Here is a 21,619-nt window from a genome sequence, read left to right on the forward strand (position 1 = left end):
ATATATATATATATATAAACGTATATTTATATATATATATACATATATATAAACAAACGTTTCTAGCAAAAAAAGTTTATTTAAAAACTTTATAAGTAAACTGGAAGTATTTCAGAAATATAAGAGTCTGCCTTTGTAACTTAAATAGTGAGCTGATATTTCCTCTTCTCTTATGGTTAAATTTCAGGAACTTCCTACATAGAAAACTGTTCGACTACTTACTTTTTGCTCCAAGTATCAAAGGTCTGCACAGGTTTTGTACTGTAGAAAACGGTGTGTGTAATCTGAACAAAGCAAAGTGTCCTGCAGACTTTCACCTTCGCCACCGTTCAATTGACTGCACAGTTTTCTGTGACTTCCTGCAGAGCTCCAGAGGAACGGGGAAAGTACACAGCTTTGGCAAGAGGGATCATGCTATTAAAAGAAACCTCAACGTCCCAGTGGTTGTAAGAGGTTGGCTCTACAAACAGGTGAGCTCATGCACCTGTTGTGTCACGCAGAAGAAGTGGTTAAACTGTTAACACATTTTAAATGCATCATGCTGTGGGATATCTTTCACCTCAGCTAATGTCCCACGAAAACTGATTGACTTTAACAGCTAGTGTTGAAGAAAACAAAGAATCTGCTTTGTGCCCAAAGAGCAATGACATCCAGTTATTGTTCTAACATCGCGCACCCCCGTCCCCCCACTCGAGCTAATGAGCATGCAATTCCCAAGCTACGCTTTTTAAATGGAAACCAGAATTAAAATGCGCTCCTGTGAGGACCATTTCTAAATACACTTTGTGCCACTTTCCCCCCTTCACCTCCAGGACAGCTCTGGAATGCGACTGTGGAAACGGAAGTGGTTTGTTTTGTCAGACTACTGCTTGTTTTACTACAAAGGTGAGTCTACAAAAAGTGCACTTGGTCAGAGTTGACCCCGTAGCTGCAAAGTAAAGCACGCTGACCTCTGCTGACCTCTGCTGACCTCTGCTGACCTCTGCTGACCTCTCGTCATTTCCAGTAACGACTGTTATTAGATGTGTGACATCTTTTATTCTCCCAGACTCACTTCCTCTGATCTTTCCTGTTATGAACTTGAGCTTTATATTGAAGGACTCAATCCTTGTTTGTGTTGCTATGGGATCTACCTCCTCCTCTGTTAATCATCTTGAACAATAGATAAACCACATGGCCCATCGGGTCACATGCTGCCATATGGCTTTGAAGAGACAAGAGTCACCCGTGACTTATGCCTCAATCATTTTCCTGCTGTTAGTAAATCTGCACTCGCTCGTAAACATCAGAACTCAACTGAGTTAGGTGTTTTCAACACCTGTAACTGTGTGTGTGTGTGTGTGTGTGTGTGTGTGTTCTTGTTTCACAGACAGCCGGGAAGAAACGGTGCTCGGCAGCATCCCTTTGCCGAGTTATGTCATCGCACCAGTTGAGCCTGAAGACCACATAAACCGCAAATATGCTTTCAAGGTAACACAAAGGAGGAACTGAAAGAGATTTATTAAAAATGTTATTATGTGCATGTGCAGCTTTTGTTTTTTTATGCTATATTAATTTGGCATTCATAATTCTTTGAATAGCTGGTTGCATCTCCCTGATGATCTTTTACAAGATGCACCTGATCGACATATTACAGCTTTGATTGATCATTTCATTTGTTCTAATTTCTTTCTGTTGAAAGAATCAGACGACATGATTCACTATTTGTGGGATTAAATGACCGTATTTTCAGAAATGAGTAAAAAATGGTTTTAACGAAGGAAAAATGTAAGATGTGGTCGTAGCGTTTTACTTCGTGAAAGACGAGTTTTTATAACTTATGATTGAACATTTTCAAATCAAACCCTGTTATAAACAACTTATTTTGACATTTTCATAAACATTTTACATTTGTAGTTGTATTTTACGTGTTTCCTTAATGACACAAGATCTGTTCGTGTTTTCTTGTTTTGCACTTTGGTCAACTTTTCTTGTTCTTACGTGATATATTATAAAGAAGTTGACGGGAGGAAGTGGTGAAGACGTTAACGAAGTGAACTCGTGAACGCAGGGTCACCGGTTCAATTCCTGCTCTGCGGTTGTGTCAGGAAGGGCATAAAAAAATCACGTAATCCTTGTGCAAGGTCACTCTCTGCAGTGATCCCTAAAGAAGGAAAGGAGATTTTTAAAAATAATTTGCAAACTGTGTAAGCTATCATCTCTTACCAAACATTGATTGTTAATTAACTTTATCACCAACAAACTGTTTTTTTTCCACTATGGGAGTGTGCTGCTTGTGGGATTCAGTTTGTTTGGCGGCTCCTCAGATTGATGAAGTCCTTTGGATGAAGAACGAAACGTCTCGGAACAAAAAAAAAGCAATCGTCCACATGAGCTGACGGAACATTGTTGGATTATTACCTGGATTATTGAGCATGAACTTTGATGAATGACCTTCAGCTGTGATTCACGTAACTCCAAACTATTTTAATTATAATGTTACATTTTTACAATCTCATTATTAAGTTCAGCACGTTACCCTGCTGTAACATGGCTGTTGATTGAATGTCATCATTAAAAGACTCGTAGTCTTATAATCGTGAACTTCTGTAGAGCTTCTCGGTCTTGAACGTTGTTCTTTGTTCAGATGTTGAGCTGCTGTGTTCGTGATCGTCATGCTGCATGTTAGCCCAGCTTCAGCCACAGATGGCCTCATATTTGAATTCAGCGTACCTTCTGTACATAGAAGAGTTGCTGGTTGGCAGCGCAGTGGACAGTTGGTTTTACGTGTTTGTGCTGGTTTGCTGTGTGTGGTTTCACCAAACGTGAGGCTCTGCGTGACGAGCAGCTCCACTGTTCTCCTCCTCTCTCAAAGGACCTTGTTCCAGAAGTCTGGTGATCTGTCCAAATCAAAACCCTAAGCAAGGTTGCCACGCTCATTTCAGAGACTTTCTTTGCCACAATGTGATGCAGATGTTGGTAAATGGATACAAATAGTGTAATATGCCATTTGTGTTGTTCAAGTCAAGTTGCTCTGACCTTAATTTAATGACTTATAAGGACTCATAAATGTTTTTATTTGTCATTATATATAAAACCTTACTTTTCACAGTGACACTATGTTACAACATATTTTTTAAATCTCTTTTACTAAAGACTATACTTCATTGTTTTTACGTTCATGCATCCAGTCAGTATTTTGTGGATTCCCTCAGAGGAGACGACGAGTGGCTCCAGCCCCGGCTGCTGCTGGCAACCTGAATGGTTAATGCACCACTGCAGCTCCACGGGTTCTGTTGCAGTTCTTACTGTTGTACTTTGTTGTGGAAACGTGTGAGCGTGCACGCCGTGTGAATATGAGAACATGGGCATGGGTGCTACGTAGCTGCTGTATTTGATGGCAATACGGTGGAATTTGTACGATAATTGCTGCGCTCTGAAAACTAATCTTACTTTCAGCCTGTTCACGATTTAAGATTAGATTAGATTAAAGTCAGGGTTTTATTGAAGAGCTCTACCAACATTCTTCAGCTCTTTTTGAGCCATCATGCGTTAAAGTGTCAGTTTCATGCATCTGATGGATCTTAAATGTCAGTAATTGTTATAAGAGCCCGATTACATCCAGGTGGATAAGATGCTTTTCGTAAAGTATCGTAATAGTTCCAGTGCTGCTCTGTTACCCGCTCATGCTTGTGTTGCCAGAATACCACAGCTGGAGCCATTTTAGTCCTTTCTTTATGAGCCACCTCTGGTCAGCTGTGACTTCCTATTGTTTTCTGTTCTCTTGTTTTTGCTCATCTCGCTGTGTTTCTCTCATTCCCTGTTGGTCAATTGCCATCCATTGTGACCCGGTGTGTTTGCGTGGACGGAGTGAGTACCGGTCTCTGCGGGTGGCCGTCCTGAGTCACACAGGCTTCCTGTCTTGCATGAATAGGTATTTGATTTTACTTTGGACTCATCGGTAGAACTCCATCCTCATCTCATTTCAGCTCATAGTGGATCTTGAGTGTGCATTTTCAAATGTGCATCAAACAGACCTGACTGCAGTGAAGGCTCCCACATACTCGGGCGTACTGTGTACCCGGTGAGCCACGCGGACTCGACGTGCACTGTCCGCAGACGGTTGAGACTTCATACTCAAGCGTCCACCCTGATGGGCTGCAGCCAGCTCCGCAGGCAAGGGGCGTTTACCTTTGGGACAAATTGAGGTCGCGATTGGTCATTTGCCGACACGCCTACTGGATTGATTGACAGTTCGCAAAAAAAATATGAGAGCTACCGGCGGCCCCGGGTAGAGGCAGCTGGCAGAAAGCAGCAGCGGTGTTCTGTGTTTATATGTTGTTAATAAAAAGTTCTAAAAAATAAAAAATAAACAGGGAGCGCCGGCCCTGCAGCCCACACATCAGACCGTTCCACTGGGAAATCTCCAGACCCTCCTGCAGCCACGCTGGACCTGGTTTTAATTATCTCATGACAAATTCCTTCATTTCTCACAATTTCAGTTATGGCATTAACTGACGAGGAGGAAGAGATCGCGGCCTCTTGGCAAAATAAAACTAAAGAAAAGGTCGTTAAATCAGACCAGGGACGAAGAACGGGAATTTAATACATTGGTGTCGCATACGAACCAGTCGGTCGCCGGGCAGTTTATTGTGAGACACCGAGTACGCGTATACGGTGGTAAAAATTGATCTTTGCACGGACGTGGCTTGAGGGCGTCCGCTTCGTGTCCGCGCTGAGTCTGATCGGGTCCACGTGGACCTCTGCAGAGTGAAGTGCGCCAGAGTATGTGGGAGCCTTCGGAGTCTTCTGTGGACAATGCCAGAGCTGTTCTGATTTATAATTTATAGATGAATTGCCTCTAAATATTTAAGACGTTGTGTTTGTACAGCACCGTTGGGTTCATAAAAACACAACCGCTCGTTGTTTTGTAATTAAATGTGAGCAAATCAGACCCAGAACACTGAGCACGCCGCGCAGGGCATAACTCGTACCTTCGATGTAGAAGACTACAACACCCTCTGTTTTCTCCATTGACTCACTTCAAACTGAATATTTGTGCAGTGTGGAGAGGAACACACGCAGACGTCCAGATACCGTATGAAGCCATTTGTTTTCCACGATGCTTGTTTTCCCAGTTGCTCACTTTCATTGCTCACTGCGTTGCTTTAGGAAGCTCTGGCAATTGTCTTGTCAAGCTGCATATCACTTACTGGTTTTCATCATTACTGGTGCGTGGGCAGCACTGTCTTTTCTCCCCATTCCTTTCTACATTCATTGAATTTCATTGAATGTATGTGTCCGTCAGCAGTTTGTCCCTTGCTATACTTGCAGTAGTTTAGTATTGTTTGTCACCAACAGATGCATAAATGTCTTTTTATGATAATTAAATAGCTCTTTTTTGAGGAAGGGAGAGCTTGCAAAGCTTTAAACACAAAATATAAATTGTACAATGATTGCTGTCAGTTGGTAGTTTTGGAAAATGATGAATTATGAGTTAACGTTTTACTTCAAGCAAACTCAGGTAGAGTTCTGACGTGCCGTGGTGAGTGGACCAACAAACAGTGAAATTCAGTTTCCCTCATTTATTCATTGCAGTAAACGTGCTTTATGATTGGTTGTGCTTTGTTTTTGCTGGATGTATGATGAATGTGCAGTGCCTCTTTAAAATACATTAAATGCTTTTCTTCTTGCATTCCTCTTTACAGCTCATTGTAGTAAACCAACAGAAATCACGTCCTTTGTTTCAGAATAATTCAGTAGCACAAAGTATGATTGTAAATAACCAGGAGGAAACAAAGATAAGTTATACATTGTACTCAAAGTATGCACAGTTTACAATAACTAACTTTATTGAATTCATTTTTTGCACAAAACAATTTTTTTTGCAGAATATAAGATATGTTTATGTCCAAAGAATAGTTTCCATGAAACAGTGTCACTGTTCCTGTACATTAAAAACGTGCACATTAAAGCAATTATTCTACATTTGTGTCATCATAGAGACATTACAAAAGATAAACTGTTTCTGCAGAGCTGCTATATATGTGTGCACCCTGAAAGTTGTAAAAGGACCCCAGCTGCATATTAATTTACTATTTTTGTGCTATTTTCTGTTTGCTGAAAGGATTGCACCAGTTTTGTTGAAAATTAAAGACAAAAGCTGCACTGTGTGTTTTTCCTTCTCAGAAACAGCAAACCTACATATTGTTTCTGCTGCAGCTCTTTGCTCCCCATCTTGATTTAATAAAACACTTCTTTTTGCTGACAGCTCTCAGGGAAGTTTGTCACTTCTGATCTTCTCTTGAAACTTCAGTAAAAACACAAAAGTGGTCTGGTATCTCTCCTCTTACCTCTTCATATCGCCCTCTTTTGACAGGCGAGCCATACTGGAATGCGCTCCTACATTTACAATAAGAACTCTGTGATTGGCTCACAGGCAGAACACTGCGGGATGCGGACATATTTCTTCAGTGCGGACACACAGGAGGACATGAATGGCTGGATCCGGGCCATGAACCAGGCTGCGCTAATGCAGCAGAGCCACACTATAAAGAGGTTGGTCTCAGACGTTTCCTGTTCCAGTCCTTTTAGACGGAAAATCTTTTAATATGATAACATACACGGCTCAATACATATTACATTATATAAGAATTACAACATGAAATTAAAAAAACAAACATCAAAGTTAAGTTTTAGTTGTTGGCTGAACAGCAAACAGCTTTAAAAACTGCTTATCCAAAACAAGAGAGCAGCTGTTGGTTCGGATTTATTTCTTTATGTTAATTAATTTTTTTAACCATTAGAGGTTTAGCTCTTTAAACTAGGTCTGGGAGACTGAAATGTGTTTTGCAAAATGTGTTTTCTGTCTTGCATTTTGATTTGCTGCGTTGTAAATGCGGTTCAATGAATCCACTTGTCATTTGAGATGAAGTTCGTTGTTACAAGTTTTAAAGCCAAATTCTTGTGCAGTTTTCTTTGGAACAGTTTTTTGCAGAGATGCATCAGAGCCATCGTGTTCATTGCAGCAGAGCTGCATCTGTTATAAATGCACCACAAACTGCATCCAGACCCATGAGAAGAGACAACTGCATGGTTTAATTTTTGTACAACACTCCCACCTAGTGGCCAATCTTGGTCAGTACTTTATATATTTTTTGTTTAAAAGAAATTAAACGTCTCTCTTGAAAACTACTGAAATGAAAGACATTATTATGTAAAATACTTTAAAAACATGAATGATCTCTGATGAGGCATTCACTGACTGTGTTGTCGAGCATGAAAACATAAACCTCAGTTAGCACAAATGTACCTGTATACTCACACATTTCGACAAGTCAGCTGCATAAATTAATTATTCACACGTCCAATCACAGATAGTGGCATACTGCTTCGAGGTATTTGAAGGAGACAAATTGTCTGTCATTGCAATTCTCTGGGGATTTACTCCTCATTAGGAGCTCTAGTCTTCTCTCCTGTTAGTGAAAAACAAAAATAGCTGTGAAATTAAATTTATTGGATCATTGTTTTGCTGTGCACTTGCTTGAAGATGTGATCATGTAATGAATATGACCAAACGTGGTTGTAACCGAACAAGTGGTTGGAGAGATGACCTCTCGGATCATTTAATGATCCGCTGTGTTCTTTATTCTCTGTTTCACGTCTCAGAAATAATGCTGCGTTCAATCATAATGAAATGTAGAGGTCAAAAGGTGGATGCTGGTTGGAAGATTAATTCAATGTCTCATCTTGTTAAAAAATATTTAGGCTGTGTGAAACAATACAAGACAATATTTTCCTTTTTTTAATGGAGTCACGTATTCACAGAGAGATGGAGACGCCGGAGACGGCTGCACAACAAGCAGTTCCACAGACGAACCACATCCACACGGCTCAGAATTCATCTAAGTCCAAACGTGCTCACAAGACGGACAGAGAAGGAGCTCAGGATGAAGGCGTCAGACTGGCTCATGGTGATGAGGGGAGGTACGGATTGGAGATTCACGGGAAGTCCATTCAGTCAACCCCGCAGGAGCGAACAGAGCGACTGTCTCCAGACTCGCTCAGCGGCGGCGCCCACAAAGACGGACAGCCGACTGTGATCCAGGTGGTTCTACCGCCGGAGCAAAACGGAAATGTTGTTTATCAGAGGGGTTTGGTTTCACGGAAGGACTCTGACAAACATGTTCAGAGGAAGAATACACTGGCTCAGGTGGAGCAGTGGGTCAAAGTTCATAAAGGGGACCCAGCTAAAAGGTCAGTCACTTTAAATCTGTCACTGTTGAACACCATGAACAACGATAGCTTAACCATGAGTTTGGCTCCATCTTGTGGATAATAAGAGAACTTTATTTTGATCCTTGTCAAAGTATGTGTTTAATTTTATTTATGTAAACAAAAGGAACTGATTGTTATTGTCTGTGTCTCAGTGCTCCCTCTGCTGATTACAACCTCCCTCGGCGAACTCCTCCTTTAAAGCCTAAATCCAGCACAACAGATGCTACCTATCACTCGTTGCCAAAGTCTCCTCGTCTCCTGTCAGGCAGCAGCTCTCCTCCTGCGTCTGGCAACCTGCCCAGTGACTATAAGTACGCCCACGACCGGCTGAGCCACTTCCGCATGTCCACAGATGAACGAATGGCCTCCAAGGAAGGAATGGTGTGGCAGCTGTACGAGTGGCAGCAGCGGCAGCAGTTCCGTCACGGCAGCCCCACCGCGCCTCTTTACACCGGCTCCAACTTCACGGACTCTTTCAGAGTTACTGTGGAAATGCCACGCTCCATCTCTGTCCCTCCATCACCGTGTGAAGTCCCCCCTTCATCCCCATCCCCCTTTAAACCCCTGTCCCCACGCAGGCCACACACGCCTTCAGACAGACGCACAGTCAGACCCCTGGATGAACTGGGACCTGGCGACAGCACGAGATCCAGCTCCCCTGGCAATATTTGTTCCCACATTTCTCAGGTAGGACACCTACAGCAGGTAGACTTGTGTTTCTGATAGTTTAGTTAGTCCAGAAGGTTTAAGAACCCAAATGTTCAGTGGTTAGCACTGTTGCCTCACAGCAAGAAGGTCCTGAGTTCAATCCCCAGTTGGACCTGTTGGGGTCTTTCTGTGTGGAGTTTGCATGTTCTTCTCGTGCATGCGTGGGTTTTCTCCGGTTTCCTCCCACAGACCAAAACCATGCGTGTTAGTCTGCCTTCAGGTCCAGGCCTCCTTTGCAAAAGAGATCTGTGATCTCAGTGGGATTTGCCTGGTTAAGTAAAGGTTAATAAATAATAATAAATAATAATTAAAAGTCAAACAGTCTTTTGTTCAAGAAAGCTAATTACATAAAAAGACAATTAAACTCCATTTTGAGGCTTCAAACTTAAATTTATTCACTTTAATGAGCTAATAAACATAAAAATCAGCATTTTGTAAAGTACCTCATGGTTTGTGTCCTGTTCTTTTGGTGTTTTTTATAAACTGAATGCAGTTGTATGTTGAAGTTTTTGTCCCCACAAGGCTGTTAGTGGCACTTTTTTGTTTTGCTAAATTCTCACCACTTGTGATCAATAACTTTATGAGTAATCAGGACGATAACAAGTAATAAATGTTCGCTTCAGTTCCATCTTCTATCATTTATCTCCTCGGTGTGTAAACTGGATGAAAACACCATCAAAGTGAGAAAAGAAGCACCAGTGGGGGGTTCTCATGGTGTTGAGACTTAGTAAGCACCAAGTGTGGAAACCTGCCCATCTAAAGTATAATGTGTTGCTTCATAAATGTGCTCAGTCATTTAGTCTGTAACACTATAATACAGACAAACACCCACCAATAGCCTGTCATTGGCACGAAGGGGTGATGGATCTCACGTTGCGAGTCAAAAACAATGTTTTCATTCTCACCAGCGATGTCAGCAAGTTGTGGGCTCACAAGGAGCCCATGGGAAGATCAGGCTGAGAAGCCTGAGAAGGTTCCAGCTCCTCAGCGTGCACAAGCGATTCACAGAGTCCACGCCCAGGCGCACTCGCAGGTGGTGCGAGCGTGTGTGAGTAAAGACTTGGCGCTCCGTCGTTCCTCAAACCAGCAAAGCGCTCAGACAGCACCGCCACCGCCGCAGGAGACGAAGCGAGAGGATGTCCCATTATCCCCACCCTGCGCTGTCTTCTCACCACACCCTCCACATGTGAACAGTTCTCCCTCCAAACCGTCACCACAGCTGCCAGCACACACAAGTTTCTCAACCAACCCGCTGGCCTTGTGCAAGTCAACAAAGTGTTGCAGATGCTCTGTTTTGCCCATCATTCACTCACATGTCAAGGCACTAATTACTACCACTGACTGGGACCATGCACAATTATAGGAAACCCTTTAAAGGAGGACGCATGTGTAACAAAGGCGGCCACAGTGCCTTTTCAAGTAGGCAACGTTTAAGGAAACTAATTTTAGTGTGAACTTTGCTTCGTGCAGCCAGCATCTCCGAGGACGATGGTGCTCTTGCTAGAGAGCACTTCAGTAACAGTGATGTGCATGCTGCTGGAATATCATTAAGAAGTACAGTATGTTTTATGAGCGGCTAATCCAATTTGCCCAGGGCTTCTCAGCACCCTATAAACATCTTTACTGTATCCCAAACATCAGCAGCGGTCTCTTTCTTCTGATCTTGAATTTAAATAAAAAACCTATTATACAGCAAAAAAAGTGGCATGGGAATCTCAAAGGGAACGGCTCACAGGGCTTCTCTTGCTGGTAGCAAACAAATGTTATTTTAAGAAAGCAGGTTTGGTATAATTTATGTGTAATTAATGAAATCTCTTGTTGTTTGTGTCCTTTTAAGGTTCTGGAGTGGGTCTGGTTTTTCTTGCTAATTCTGTGCGTTAAGCAAAAATGTCAAATCTTCCAAAGCCTCGCAGCGTCTGAAACTCAAGGCACACCTTGTTTCATGAAAGGCTGCGAGTGAGAAGTGGGGGAGCAGAAAATGGATGGATGAAAAAATAAATCTGCTGTGTAGTCTAATTTGTTTGCAAACTTGGAGGCACGGGTTTAACGATGGTTCAGTGTGGTCGAGTGAGCTTCCTCTCACTTTCAACTTTGTAAACTTGTTTCTTTGGATTCTAGAAGAGTTTGAATAATGACATGAGTTGTGCTGTCCCGCAGACTTCCCAAATGGAACGACGGTCCGTGCCAGCCATGGGCTACATCACGCACACTGTCAGCGCTCCCAGCTTGCACGGAAAAACGGTGAGACCTTCTGCAAACGTGACCTGTGGGGTTTTATTTTATTTTGAATAAATGTTCATTTGTAGGGAAACGAGTAAAAATAGGTAGCAGTTTAAAATCTGATCAATGTGACATCAAGAAAGTGATTTTTAATTTTCTAATGATCTCCTTAGTTCAACTTAAACAGGACATCAGCAGCGTACTGGCCTCTGTGCTACTTGGCCACTGTTTGACCTGGATGTTATCAAATCTTTTCTCTCGTCCCTCTGTACCGTCACTGGCCTGTGGGCCTCCCTACCTTAAACCTTGGCCACAGCCAGAGGAGCTGACTCTGCTCCTCATTCAACTTCGGAGGCACCAGGCCAAGATGGCTGGTGTGCATAGCCCCATCAGTGCGTTTGCTCACTTGCAGCAGCACCAGCACAGCAGCCTTCTGGGCCCCAGCTTGCAGGTCAGGGAACCTCATTCTTCCCTAATGCGGCATTCTGCATCCCCTGCCCGTGCATCGTGCTCCCCCTTCTCCCCAGCCATTCCTACACATCACCCCCGTCATGTCTACAGGCTCTGCAGCCTTGACTGCTTGGTTGTTTGTGTTCATTCAGCCATTTTGGCATGGATTGTGTGGGGCTTATTAACTTCAGGCTATGTGTCACCTTTCTTAACAAGCAAATGCTTTGGAGGCTTTTTGCAACTGTACTTTTAAAACAAAGTTCAATGTCATCAGTCATGTTTGAAGCATGCTGCTTGTCACATGCATTTGTATTAGAAACACTACTCTGCTTCATAGATGTAAAGTCTGTTGCTGCATAACCGCACGAAGCACATTTGCATAAGTATGCACTGATTATTCTGGAGTTATCATTCTGCAGCAGCCATCGGGCCACAGTCTGCTTTACGAGCTTGTGAGGAGAATCTTCCGCAGGACTGCAGCGAAGCCGCAGTGGTGCTCAGTAATGACAACTCCACCCAGGTTCTGACATCTAACCATTCTTTGGCTGTTCTCCATGCTCATGAGCAAATTTAAACAGCTTGACCACACGCCATGAACAGGACCCGTGTTGCTCGGTTGTTATTGAACCAGTTGATGAAAACATCACATGGTTACTTAATTAGAGTTCAGCTTTACTAATGTCACATAAAATACAGAGGGGACAGCACACTGTACTGAGACTGAGGTAATGAAGGTTTTGTTAACAAACCCTGAAGAGCAAATGAAGACCTTAGGGGTCACCTTTGATCTCCTGCAGCATCACTTCAAATGACTTATCTCTCCGCTGCTCATTTAAAGGCAGATGATACTTACATACAACTGAAGAAGGACCTGGAGTATCTAGATCTGAAGGTGGGCCCCAACGAAATAAACACCACTTCATCCTTTTCCTACTGTTCTATAATCTGCTGCTGCCTCTCTTCTCTTGTCTTGTCCTCTGTTCACCCTGTGCTTTCTGCTCTTTTATTGTGCATTAACTCGTCTTTTAACAGGCCTCTTATGTTGCAAATTGTTCATTTAAGGACAGAAAATCTGCTTTTGCATCACTAAATAAACACATTAAGCATATATTCCAGTGGAAACTGTGTCTGGATGTCCAAAGTTTAGTCTGTTATTGAATTAATTGACTGGATTTCTCTGATGCACACTTGTGGAGTAAAGCAGCACAGGATGATGATTCTTTATTTTCACATGGCGCTTTAATAACATGTGACTTCTGATTCCTGTGTGTTCTACAAACAATATAAATTCACATGAGCTTAGTGTGTGATTATTGGCCCTCACATTCGTTCATACCTTTGTAGAGCAGTATGAATGTATTTGTGCAAACTCTTCCAGCTTGTAGCTGAATGTGCATTTAAAGTAAACTAGTTAATTCTCCTGTTTTTAAATGCAACGTGATGCATCCCTGGAAAATATGTTCTCACTTTCCCATCTCTAACTGTGAGGAACCCCAACACAGTTAGATTTGAGATGACGTCCAGGAAGTAAAGCGCTTCCTTGCATGAAGAAGAAGAAGAAACATTTTTGGTTGTAGAGTGTTGAAAGTCTGTCTGAAATCACCACTTGGTTTATTTTTGCCTGTTAGAGAAAACGAGGTGCCTTAATTACCCAGTGCTGCTCTTTGAGAAACATACTGGTGATTTGTTTCTGCTGGGGTTAACTTCTGGGAACTGGGACATTCAGAAAATTACATGGACACAGTTAGTCAGCAGTGGTGGAAGTAATTGGTTTTCTAACTTGTACACAGGTAGGACGTCCTTTCACACCCAAACATCCAAGTTCTGTGGTACATGACGCACGGCGAACTTATGTGATGACCTTTGACCCTTATAATTAAACATCTAGTGCATACGTCCTACCATACCTAATGCCTCCAGTATGTAAATTAGATTTTCTTTAAATATTTTGTGCAAACTCAAAAAGAAAAAATAAAGAAAACATGTTTTGCTGATCAACTAATTTTTTCTCAAACCAGAGTCCTGCCTCCAGAACTCAGACTAAGTTATAAATCTGTTTTTACAGGATGTAAAGTCTTTGATTTGACTTGTTTTTTAATTTTAACATGCAAATAAGTGGAACGCCCCTTTAACTGCGTCTTCTGTTTGTGCTGTTTTACATTGTGGTGCTGGGGGGGCGATCCGAGGGGGGTGTTTTATGAAAACACGATTAATTTCAAGCTTTAGCATGAGCGACAACTTTCTGACGAATCTCAGTTCAATAAAGCAAAAGTGTTAAAAGCAGAAGAAGCCGAGGGCTGATCGATTCTATAAGTTTACATTAAAGATGCTAAATAAAACCAATGTTCATTAATATTTTACTAAACATTTTTAAAAGTACCTTGAAAATAAAAGAGGGAAGACTTTTACATTTTATTTAATGAGGTGGTTTAAAGGACATCAGATTATGTAGATCAGGGGTTCTCAAGCTGTGGCTTCAGGGAGCCCCTCAGAACCCTCAAGTTTATTAAAATATTTTCTTCAGTTTGTCTCTTTAATGAGTGGAAATATTTGTGTAACGTAAATACTTAAGACCTGTTCTTTAATAGTGCTAATACCATTTTTATACTTTTAAACATGGGTATTTTTCATTCAAGTCACGTTTAATTAGCCAAAATTTTAATTTCAACTTGCTTAAATTACAGCTTTGAGAAAATGAACAGCATCAAAAACCACTTTAAAACTTTACCAATCCACAAAACGAACATCAGTGTATCGCCACTTCTTCAGATCATTACAGAAAACTCTTCCCGTCAAACTGAACAGAATCAGAACCACAGGAGTCCGACCAGGAACGGAGCTTCGTTTGTGAACACATCCATGCTGGAACACAAATAGCGGGTGAGCCGGTGGGGGTGGGGGGTGGGGGTAGATGTGATTTCCTGGATTTTTTTGTATTTTAACAGGTTGTTAAACGTCTACGTGCTTGTAAAAAAACAAACAAACAAACAAACAAAAAACCACCGGCTCATGGACCCCCGGGGGTCCAAGGACCCCAGTTTGAGAATCACTGATCTAAATGGTTTGAAAATATACAAAGTAGTTATTTGTAGTTTGAATAAAAGTACCTGTGTACAAGTACTTACAGAGGTGAAGGGTAAACAAATCAAAGAGCACCAAAGTCCATGCTCAATAATCCAGATATAAAATCCAGCAATGTTCAGTCAGGTCACCTGAACTGGACCTGGACCAGGTGACCTGACTGAACATTGTTGGAAACCAGCAAACACCCAACCCATGATTAGGACATGTTTTCATGTTCATCATGTTCTGCACTGATTATGAAATGTAGAACATGAATAACTAATTAGAATAAAATAAAACACACTCATCTCAAAACAGAACATTTAGCAAAAGACCAGTTATATCAGGGGGAGAGCTCGACCCCACCACCAAGTGCCCAGTTTGAAGCATCAGACGTGAACTGACAGATGTTTCTTGCTTTAGAGTCAGAGTTTGATGTCAAATAAGAAAGAATCATGACTTTGTGAGGAATTAAGAAACAGTAAATATAACACGATTCAACAAGGAGCAAACGTCTGTAACAAAAATAACGAACAATAGATTGAACAGTTTACCACATGCAAAATGTAAAATGCAGTCAGACCAAGTCGTCTCCGTTATCTCTCTCTCTCTGCGGTGCTCATGAATGTTGAAGATTTACCAGCAGATAAAAACTTTTAGTCAAAAACATAAAGTGCACAGTAGATGTGTGGCACAAGATTCTCAAAAACATCAACCGCAGATCTTCTTAGTTTGAAACGAATGCAATAAGATCTGATCATTTATGCAACCAGGAAGGAGCAGCTCTGAGGTTTTAGGGTTTCCTGTAAGAAAACATACATACATGCTCTTTTAATAATCTTTTAATAATAATAAAAAAGACATGGCATAAGGTGGTGTTTCAGTTAGCGTGACCTGCGCAGCAGCTTCTGTGTGTTTTGAACGTTTTCATTTTACGAGCGATGGTTATGCATTTCAGGTTACCGGACGTGAGAGCTTGAGAACAGAACGACGTTTGAGGCCTGTGAAAATTGCAGAAAGTGATGCTGATGTAAGTGAACAACAGTGTTCTCAGAATTTGTCATAAAAACACGCCGTTTACCCATCGCTCTCCTTTAACATCTCCAGTTCCACTTCTGATGAGAGGGAGACTTTAGTCTGACTTTACTATGTTTTTTGTGTGGTTTTTCAGTGTGTGTGTGTGTGTGTGTGTGTTGTTAAGTTGTGGTAAACAGAGGCGGCAGAGGGAAGGGAACGTATGCACATTGCAACACTGTGGGGACACCCATCCAGGCTGCACAGTGCGGCCTGAGCGTATCGACCACAGCTTTCATTTTACTCCCTACAATTTAAAGGGAAAAATACATGTAATGGGAGTTTTAGATGTTGAGCTGTTTAATTTTTCAGTTTGATTTGCTTCATCTTGCTCTTCTCTCTCTTTGTTTTGGGCTGAATGGAGGTAAATAAGATGGATGTCCTGGCTTTTCATCATTAGCATTGTTCCACTTTAACAATTTATAGCAAATTGCCAGTAAATTTGTCTGAGCGATGAATATTTCATGCAATTAAAAAACAACAATATGTGGCAGCAAAAATAAAAAACAGCTCAATTATTAATTGAACAGTATGATAAATAGATCTGGGGGGGGGGGGGGGGGTGCGTTCAGAGTGTGAGCTGCAGTCTTCTGTTGCTTTCATAAACACATAACCCATTTCTGGGAAAACAAAGTGTCACTCGGAGTAAACAGTTCTGTGAAAATATGGATTTTTGATTATGATTGCTCATAATGGTCGTTACCAAATCTTACCCCCAAACAAGACGGCATCAAACCTTTTGATATTTTTCACTGCGCTGATGAGACAGATTCCTCGGGGCTTTTCTCAAAGATAAACGTATTGACAGAGAGTGAAGTCTCGAGTCAGCGATCGATTCGTTTCACGCAGATGCTTTGTAGTGAAATTGTGAATGAACAGAAGAACGGAACCGTTGGCCTCGTGGAAACACAAGTTGCATTTATTCTCCTAATCTCTGCTTGATCTCTTCCTGTTTGCAGTTTGAAGTATTAACCAGAGCGCACGCCGAGATCCTTTACGGTCTTTTAACATTTTAACAGCCTGTTTTTTTTCTTTTAGGTCAAATTAAGTCGACTTTGTGAGCAAGACAAGATTCTACAAGAACTAGAAGCCAGGATACGTGCTTTGAAGGAGGACAAGGTTTTTATGATATATTTTACACAACGAGACACTGACTTTTGTCTTTTCACTATGTTTAAGCTATAATCATCAAAACGACAAGAAATGAAGGCTTGAAATATTTCACTCTGTGGAATGAATCCAAGTAATAAATGAGTTTCACTTTCAGAAATGACTGATAAATGACATGGATGTTTTTTTTTAGATGCACCTGTGTGTGTGTGTGTGTGTGTGTGTGTGTGTGTGTGTGTGTGTGTGTGTGTGTGTGTGTGTGTGTGTGCGCGAGGATGAGTGCCAGCGACTACCACAGCACATCTGTACAAGAGACTTACTGTAGTCCCTCGCTACATTGCGGTTCGTTTATCATGGACTCGCTCTATCACGGTTTTTCAAAATAAGATTGGACATGACACACAACTGGCAGATTGATGGAAGTTTTATTTAAAATAAATTATTTTAAATTACTTAGCACCTGCTGCACCTTTGTGCAGCCCACACTGCAGGAGAAGCTTCATGCTGCAGCTGATCAGCTGTTCTCGTGCAGAGCAGAGAAGTGGGCGTGGCTAAGAGCAGTGGAGGCAGGAGCTGAAATCATGACATTCTGTGTGTTTTAGAGGTTTAGAGTTTAGAAACATTGTTTAGAATATTGCAAGTGTGTGGGAAGGGTTTAAAATGCCTTTATATATATAAATATATATATATATATATATTCTTCTTTCGGCTGCTCCTTCTTCAGGAGTCGCCACAGCGAACTACGTCGCACGAAGACTTGGCAGTTATTTTTACGCCGGATGTCCTTCCTGACGCAACCACAGCCTCTGTGTGGAGCAGAGAGCTGCTATTTAGGACAAAAAACCCTTAAGCAGATGGGCCTTGCTCAAGGGCCCAGAGTGGGACGAATGAGGGAGGGGGCAGGTGTGGGTGCTTCACCTATCCCACCCACATCATGTCAGTACTGGGGCTTGAACCGGCGGTCTTCCGATCACAGGCCCACCTTCTTTAACCTCTGCGCCACCACTCCCCTATATGCAGATATAGTTTTTCACTTATCGTGGGGCTTCAGGATCCCCCGCGGTAAACGAGGGACTGCTGTATATCCAAGCTTGCGTTTGCTCAGGTGGATGAGCTGTGACATCTTGAATCAGATCGACTGCAGGAGTTAATCAGTTGTAGATGTGGTGCACACATGCACAGACACAAACATGCATGTGCACCCCCCCCCCCCTGCACACACACAGTAACGATCCCCTCCTTGCAGATGAGTATTTGTGTTTCCGTTGTTAAAAAAACTGAACTGAACCACTTTGACTCAACTGTATGAATTTTGTCTCTAAAGAAGCATTTCCACCATTTTATTTAAAGAACGGTTGTGTGCTTCTCTAAAGTTTTGTTCTTTTACAAATGATTCATAAAGTGTGATATGAATCACTGTTTCGTGATGGACAACCTCGAGTGCACGGTGAAAGGTTACATTAGTGTTGTAGATACTGTTTAAGGAAACCACAACTGCTGCCAGTGACACTTTCACCAAAACAAATAAGGAAGCGCTCGTTTGATAAGACGTTGTCAGTAACACTTACTGTTAATGCTTGTCAGCAGACGGCTCTTTTTGAAACGCTCTGAGTAAAACTATGTTCAGGGCTTTGTAAACCAGGATTCTGTGCTTTTCAGGACAAGTTGGAGTCTGTGCTGGATGTGTCCCACCAGCAGATGGAGGAGTACCGAGATCAGCCGACCCACGCTGAGAAAATTTCCTATCAGCAAAAACTGTTACAAGAGGACGTTGTCCGCATCCGGGCGGGGATATCTCAAGTCTCCACTGTAAGAGCCAACGCAGGGATAGAAAAGTTCAAAGTTCACGGACTGAACCTGCAGCCTGCCCTTCTTTTTACAAAGTGATTTTAGTCGTTTCCTCTTGCAGTGCATGTCAGTCTCTGTGTTTTTTAATGGAGCGGGTCGGTGCTCACTTCTGTTTTTTACTTGTTGCTTTCTGATCGTCTGCACCTGGCGCAGTGTTTCAGGTTGACTGTGGCCATCAGGATGAGTGACGGGGACAAACCTGGGCCTACCAAGAAACTCATGAGTGCATCTTGGTCAGAATGTTCTCTGGCATTTAAAATATTTAGTACTTGAATGGAAAATGACCATTTTTAAAGTTTGCAAATGATTTACAAATAAACCACAAGGGTTACTGACGGTAAACAAATGCATTTTTATCTTTCGTTGTCAGAAGAACATATTTACAACCACTGGTGCCAGTGAACATTTGGACTATTTAAAATGAACTTCAATGAAAAAATGAATTATTTCAGAATACTGGGCGGCTGTGGTTGAGTGGTTAGAGCAGTCGTCCTCCAATGGGAGAGCTGGGGGTTCGATTCCACCAGCAGTCACATGCTCAAGTGTCCCTGAGCAAGACACTGAACCCTCATTGGCTCTGATGTGTCCCATCAGTGTCTGAATGTGATAAAGCTCTGATTAGTCTTTGTCTAGTTAAAGTAGAGCTGTATGAGTGTGTGTGGAGCTAAATGAGGCACGGATTGCTGTAAAGAGCTTTGAGGATCTTGATCAGATAGAAAGGAGCAGTATAGGTACAGTCCATTTACATATTTCAAGTTAGATGTCAAATTTAATTGCGTATAGATTTGAACCTCAAAGCTGATTTATGTGAAAACTACCGTGTCGTAAAGAAAAGTCTTGTCTTGTGTTTTCATGTTGGGTTCTGTAGGAGATGGAGAATGCGTGGAATGAGTACAAGCAGCTGGAGAGAGATGTGGACTGGTTGAAGTCAGCCCTGCAGGGACAGATGAATCGCAGCGATCTTTCTCAGGTTGTGGCTCTGACATACACACAAGCTGTCGTTCTCTCTAACGCACAGACATGAGTCAGAACGAGCTGCACATACTGACTTCAGACGAGACGAGAATTGATTTTAAGTTGATCGTCTCAGTTTTTGTCTTCGGCCGAGCTTTGTGTTTGTGCTCGAGCAGTTTTACAGCATGTGTTCAGGTAAATGTTTCTGTTTTACGTGTGAACATCTGTAAGTGGTTCTGTGTCTCTGTGAGCAGCAGGAGAAGGTTCAGATCAGGAAAGAGCTGTGGAGGATCGAGGATGTCATTGCAGGCCTCAGCACCACCAAAGCCAATTACAAAGTAACAATTTCCTCTGTTACCAACCCAGGTGAGAGTCCACGTTTACAGAGAGTGACTGCAGACCACATGTTTGAAGGGTGTGGACTTGTGAGTGGTAAGAGAAGCAATGCCAGTTTGAAGAGATGGGAGTAAAGGGGGGAATCAAGCTAACAGCTACTCACAGCAGAGCTCAGAGCAGTTGGTTTTTCTCACAAGAAAGAATTTACCGTCTTTACAGCACGCGTGTTTTACGCTCATTCCAATCCCCAGAGAGAAAGTTCGTGCCTTCAGTGTCAGTATCGTCAGTGCCTTCTGTGTCTGGGGACCAGTCTACAGAGATGAGGCTGTCCCAGCAGCAGCATCACACCTCCCACATCACCTGCAGTCCCACTCTCTGCTCAAGTCCCACCCAGCAGCCATTACACCACTCTGCAACCGTCTTCAGTGGGTTGAAATGGGTGAGTGACCCCTGCCTCCCTCACAGACTTTATAGCGTGAGTGAACGCTCTTTATTCAGATTCATGCATCTTGGGATTGCTTGAAAATAAAGTTATGTTTATTCAATATTAGGTCAATTACTTGTTGAAGTAAACGAAACAGCTGCAGCGTGACAGATGTTTTTATCTGTGGTTTCTGGAGCAAATATAAAAGAACAAAACTTCTCGTTTGTGGTTTTCAAACATTTACACGCGTCTCACTGTTGCTGTGTGTTCAGAGTGACGATGATGTGCCTCCCAGACCTCCTCTACCTCAGATCTACAGTCCTGAAGAGCACCCCCCCGCTGTGCCGCCGCTGCCCCGGGAGTCAACAGTCATCAGACACACATCTGTGCGTGGCTTGAAACGGCAGTCAGACGAACGCAAACGCGATCGAGAGATCGGCCAGTACACAAACGGGGACAGTAAGGTATTCGAAGTGCGTGAGTGCGTTTTTGTGTTTACGCTGCAAACGTGTGAATTTGTTGCTTATCTGTTTGTGCGTCTCTCAGGTGGAGCTAAGACCTTTTCTGAGTGATCCTGAGCTCATGGGGGCTGGAGACGGATACGGTCACATCAGTGTAGTAACCTCCAGCCACGATGGCGGTTACCAGACATTACCTACTAGAGGTACGGGGTGTGTGTGTGTGTGTGTGTGTGTGTGTGTGTGTGTGTGTGTGTGTGTGTGTGTGGGGGGGGGGGGGCAACAAATAACATTTTTTATATAAGTGTTTCATGTGATGTCAAGCTGAGGACAGTTTTATTGTTGTTTGGTTCTCCTGAAGGAGTATCTGGCTCCTCCTCACTGCGGCTGAATCAGTCTTCAAGCATCTCCTCATACGTGACTCTCAGAAGATCAACGTCAGCGTTTGGTGTGAAGGTGAGCGAAGTTCATGTCTACATGGAAGCAAAGGTACATTCAAAAGTTAAGTTGATGAAGAAACTTATCTTGGGACTGCTCTACTGGTCTCGTCTAAAGCTGCTTCTAGGAAAACGATGTTTAAGTAATTAATGAATCTGTTTTATATCAGAAACTTGAATTTAATTATTGTGCTGTACATTTATGAGAATTTCCATCCATCCATCCATCCATCCATCCATCCATCCATCCATCCATCCATCCATCCATCCATCCATCCATC

At 42.4% G+C, this 21,619-nt stretch overlaps 1 protein-coding gene across 1 annotated transcript in view; it reads left to right on the forward strand.

The window, feature by feature from the left end:
- plekha7b (pleckstrin homology domain containing, family A member 7b) overlaps positions 1-21,619 on the forward strand; it is a 127,813-nt gene that overhangs the window by 64,870 nt on the left and 41,324 nt on the right. Inside the window, exons 6-23 of the mRNA XM_037692724.1 lie at positions 366-470; positions 813-885; positions 1,370-1,470; positions 6,359-6,537; positions 7,807-8,235; positions 8,409-8,943; positions 11,122-11,205; positions 11,501-11,635; positions 12,473-12,526; positions 15,656-15,727; positions 16,810-16,890; positions 18,541-18,690; positions 19,598-19,699; positions 19,938-20,049; positions 20,271-20,458; positions 20,716-20,907; positions 20,990-21,107; positions 21,263-21,390. Of these exons, the coding sequence (XP_037548652.1) occupies positions 366-470; positions 813-885; positions 1,370-1,470; positions 6,359-6,537; positions 7,807-8,235; positions 8,409-8,943; positions 11,122-11,205; positions 11,501-11,635; positions 12,473-12,526; positions 15,656-15,727; positions 16,810-16,890; positions 18,541-18,690; positions 19,598-19,699; positions 19,938-20,049; positions 20,271-20,458; positions 20,716-20,907; positions 20,990-21,107; positions 21,263-21,390 (2,838 nt within the window). The remainder of the gene's footprint in view (positions 1-365; positions 471-812; positions 886-1,369; positions 1,471-6,358; positions 6,538-7,806; positions 8,236-8,408; positions 8,944-11,121; positions 11,206-11,500; positions 11,636-12,472; positions 12,527-15,655; positions 15,728-16,809; positions 16,891-18,540; positions 18,691-19,597; positions 19,700-19,937; positions 20,050-20,270; positions 20,459-20,715; positions 20,908-20,989; positions 21,108-21,262; positions 21,391-21,619) is intronic.

The sequence above is a fragment of the Nematolebias whitei genome, chromosome 2, assembly GCF_014905685.2.
Source record: "Nematolebias whitei isolate Nwh7 chromosome 2, NemWhi1, whole genome shotgun sequence".
NCBI classification, from domain to species: domain Eukaryota; kingdom Metazoa; phylum Chordata; class Actinopteri; order Cyprinodontiformes; family Rivulidae; genus Nematolebias; species Nematolebias whitei.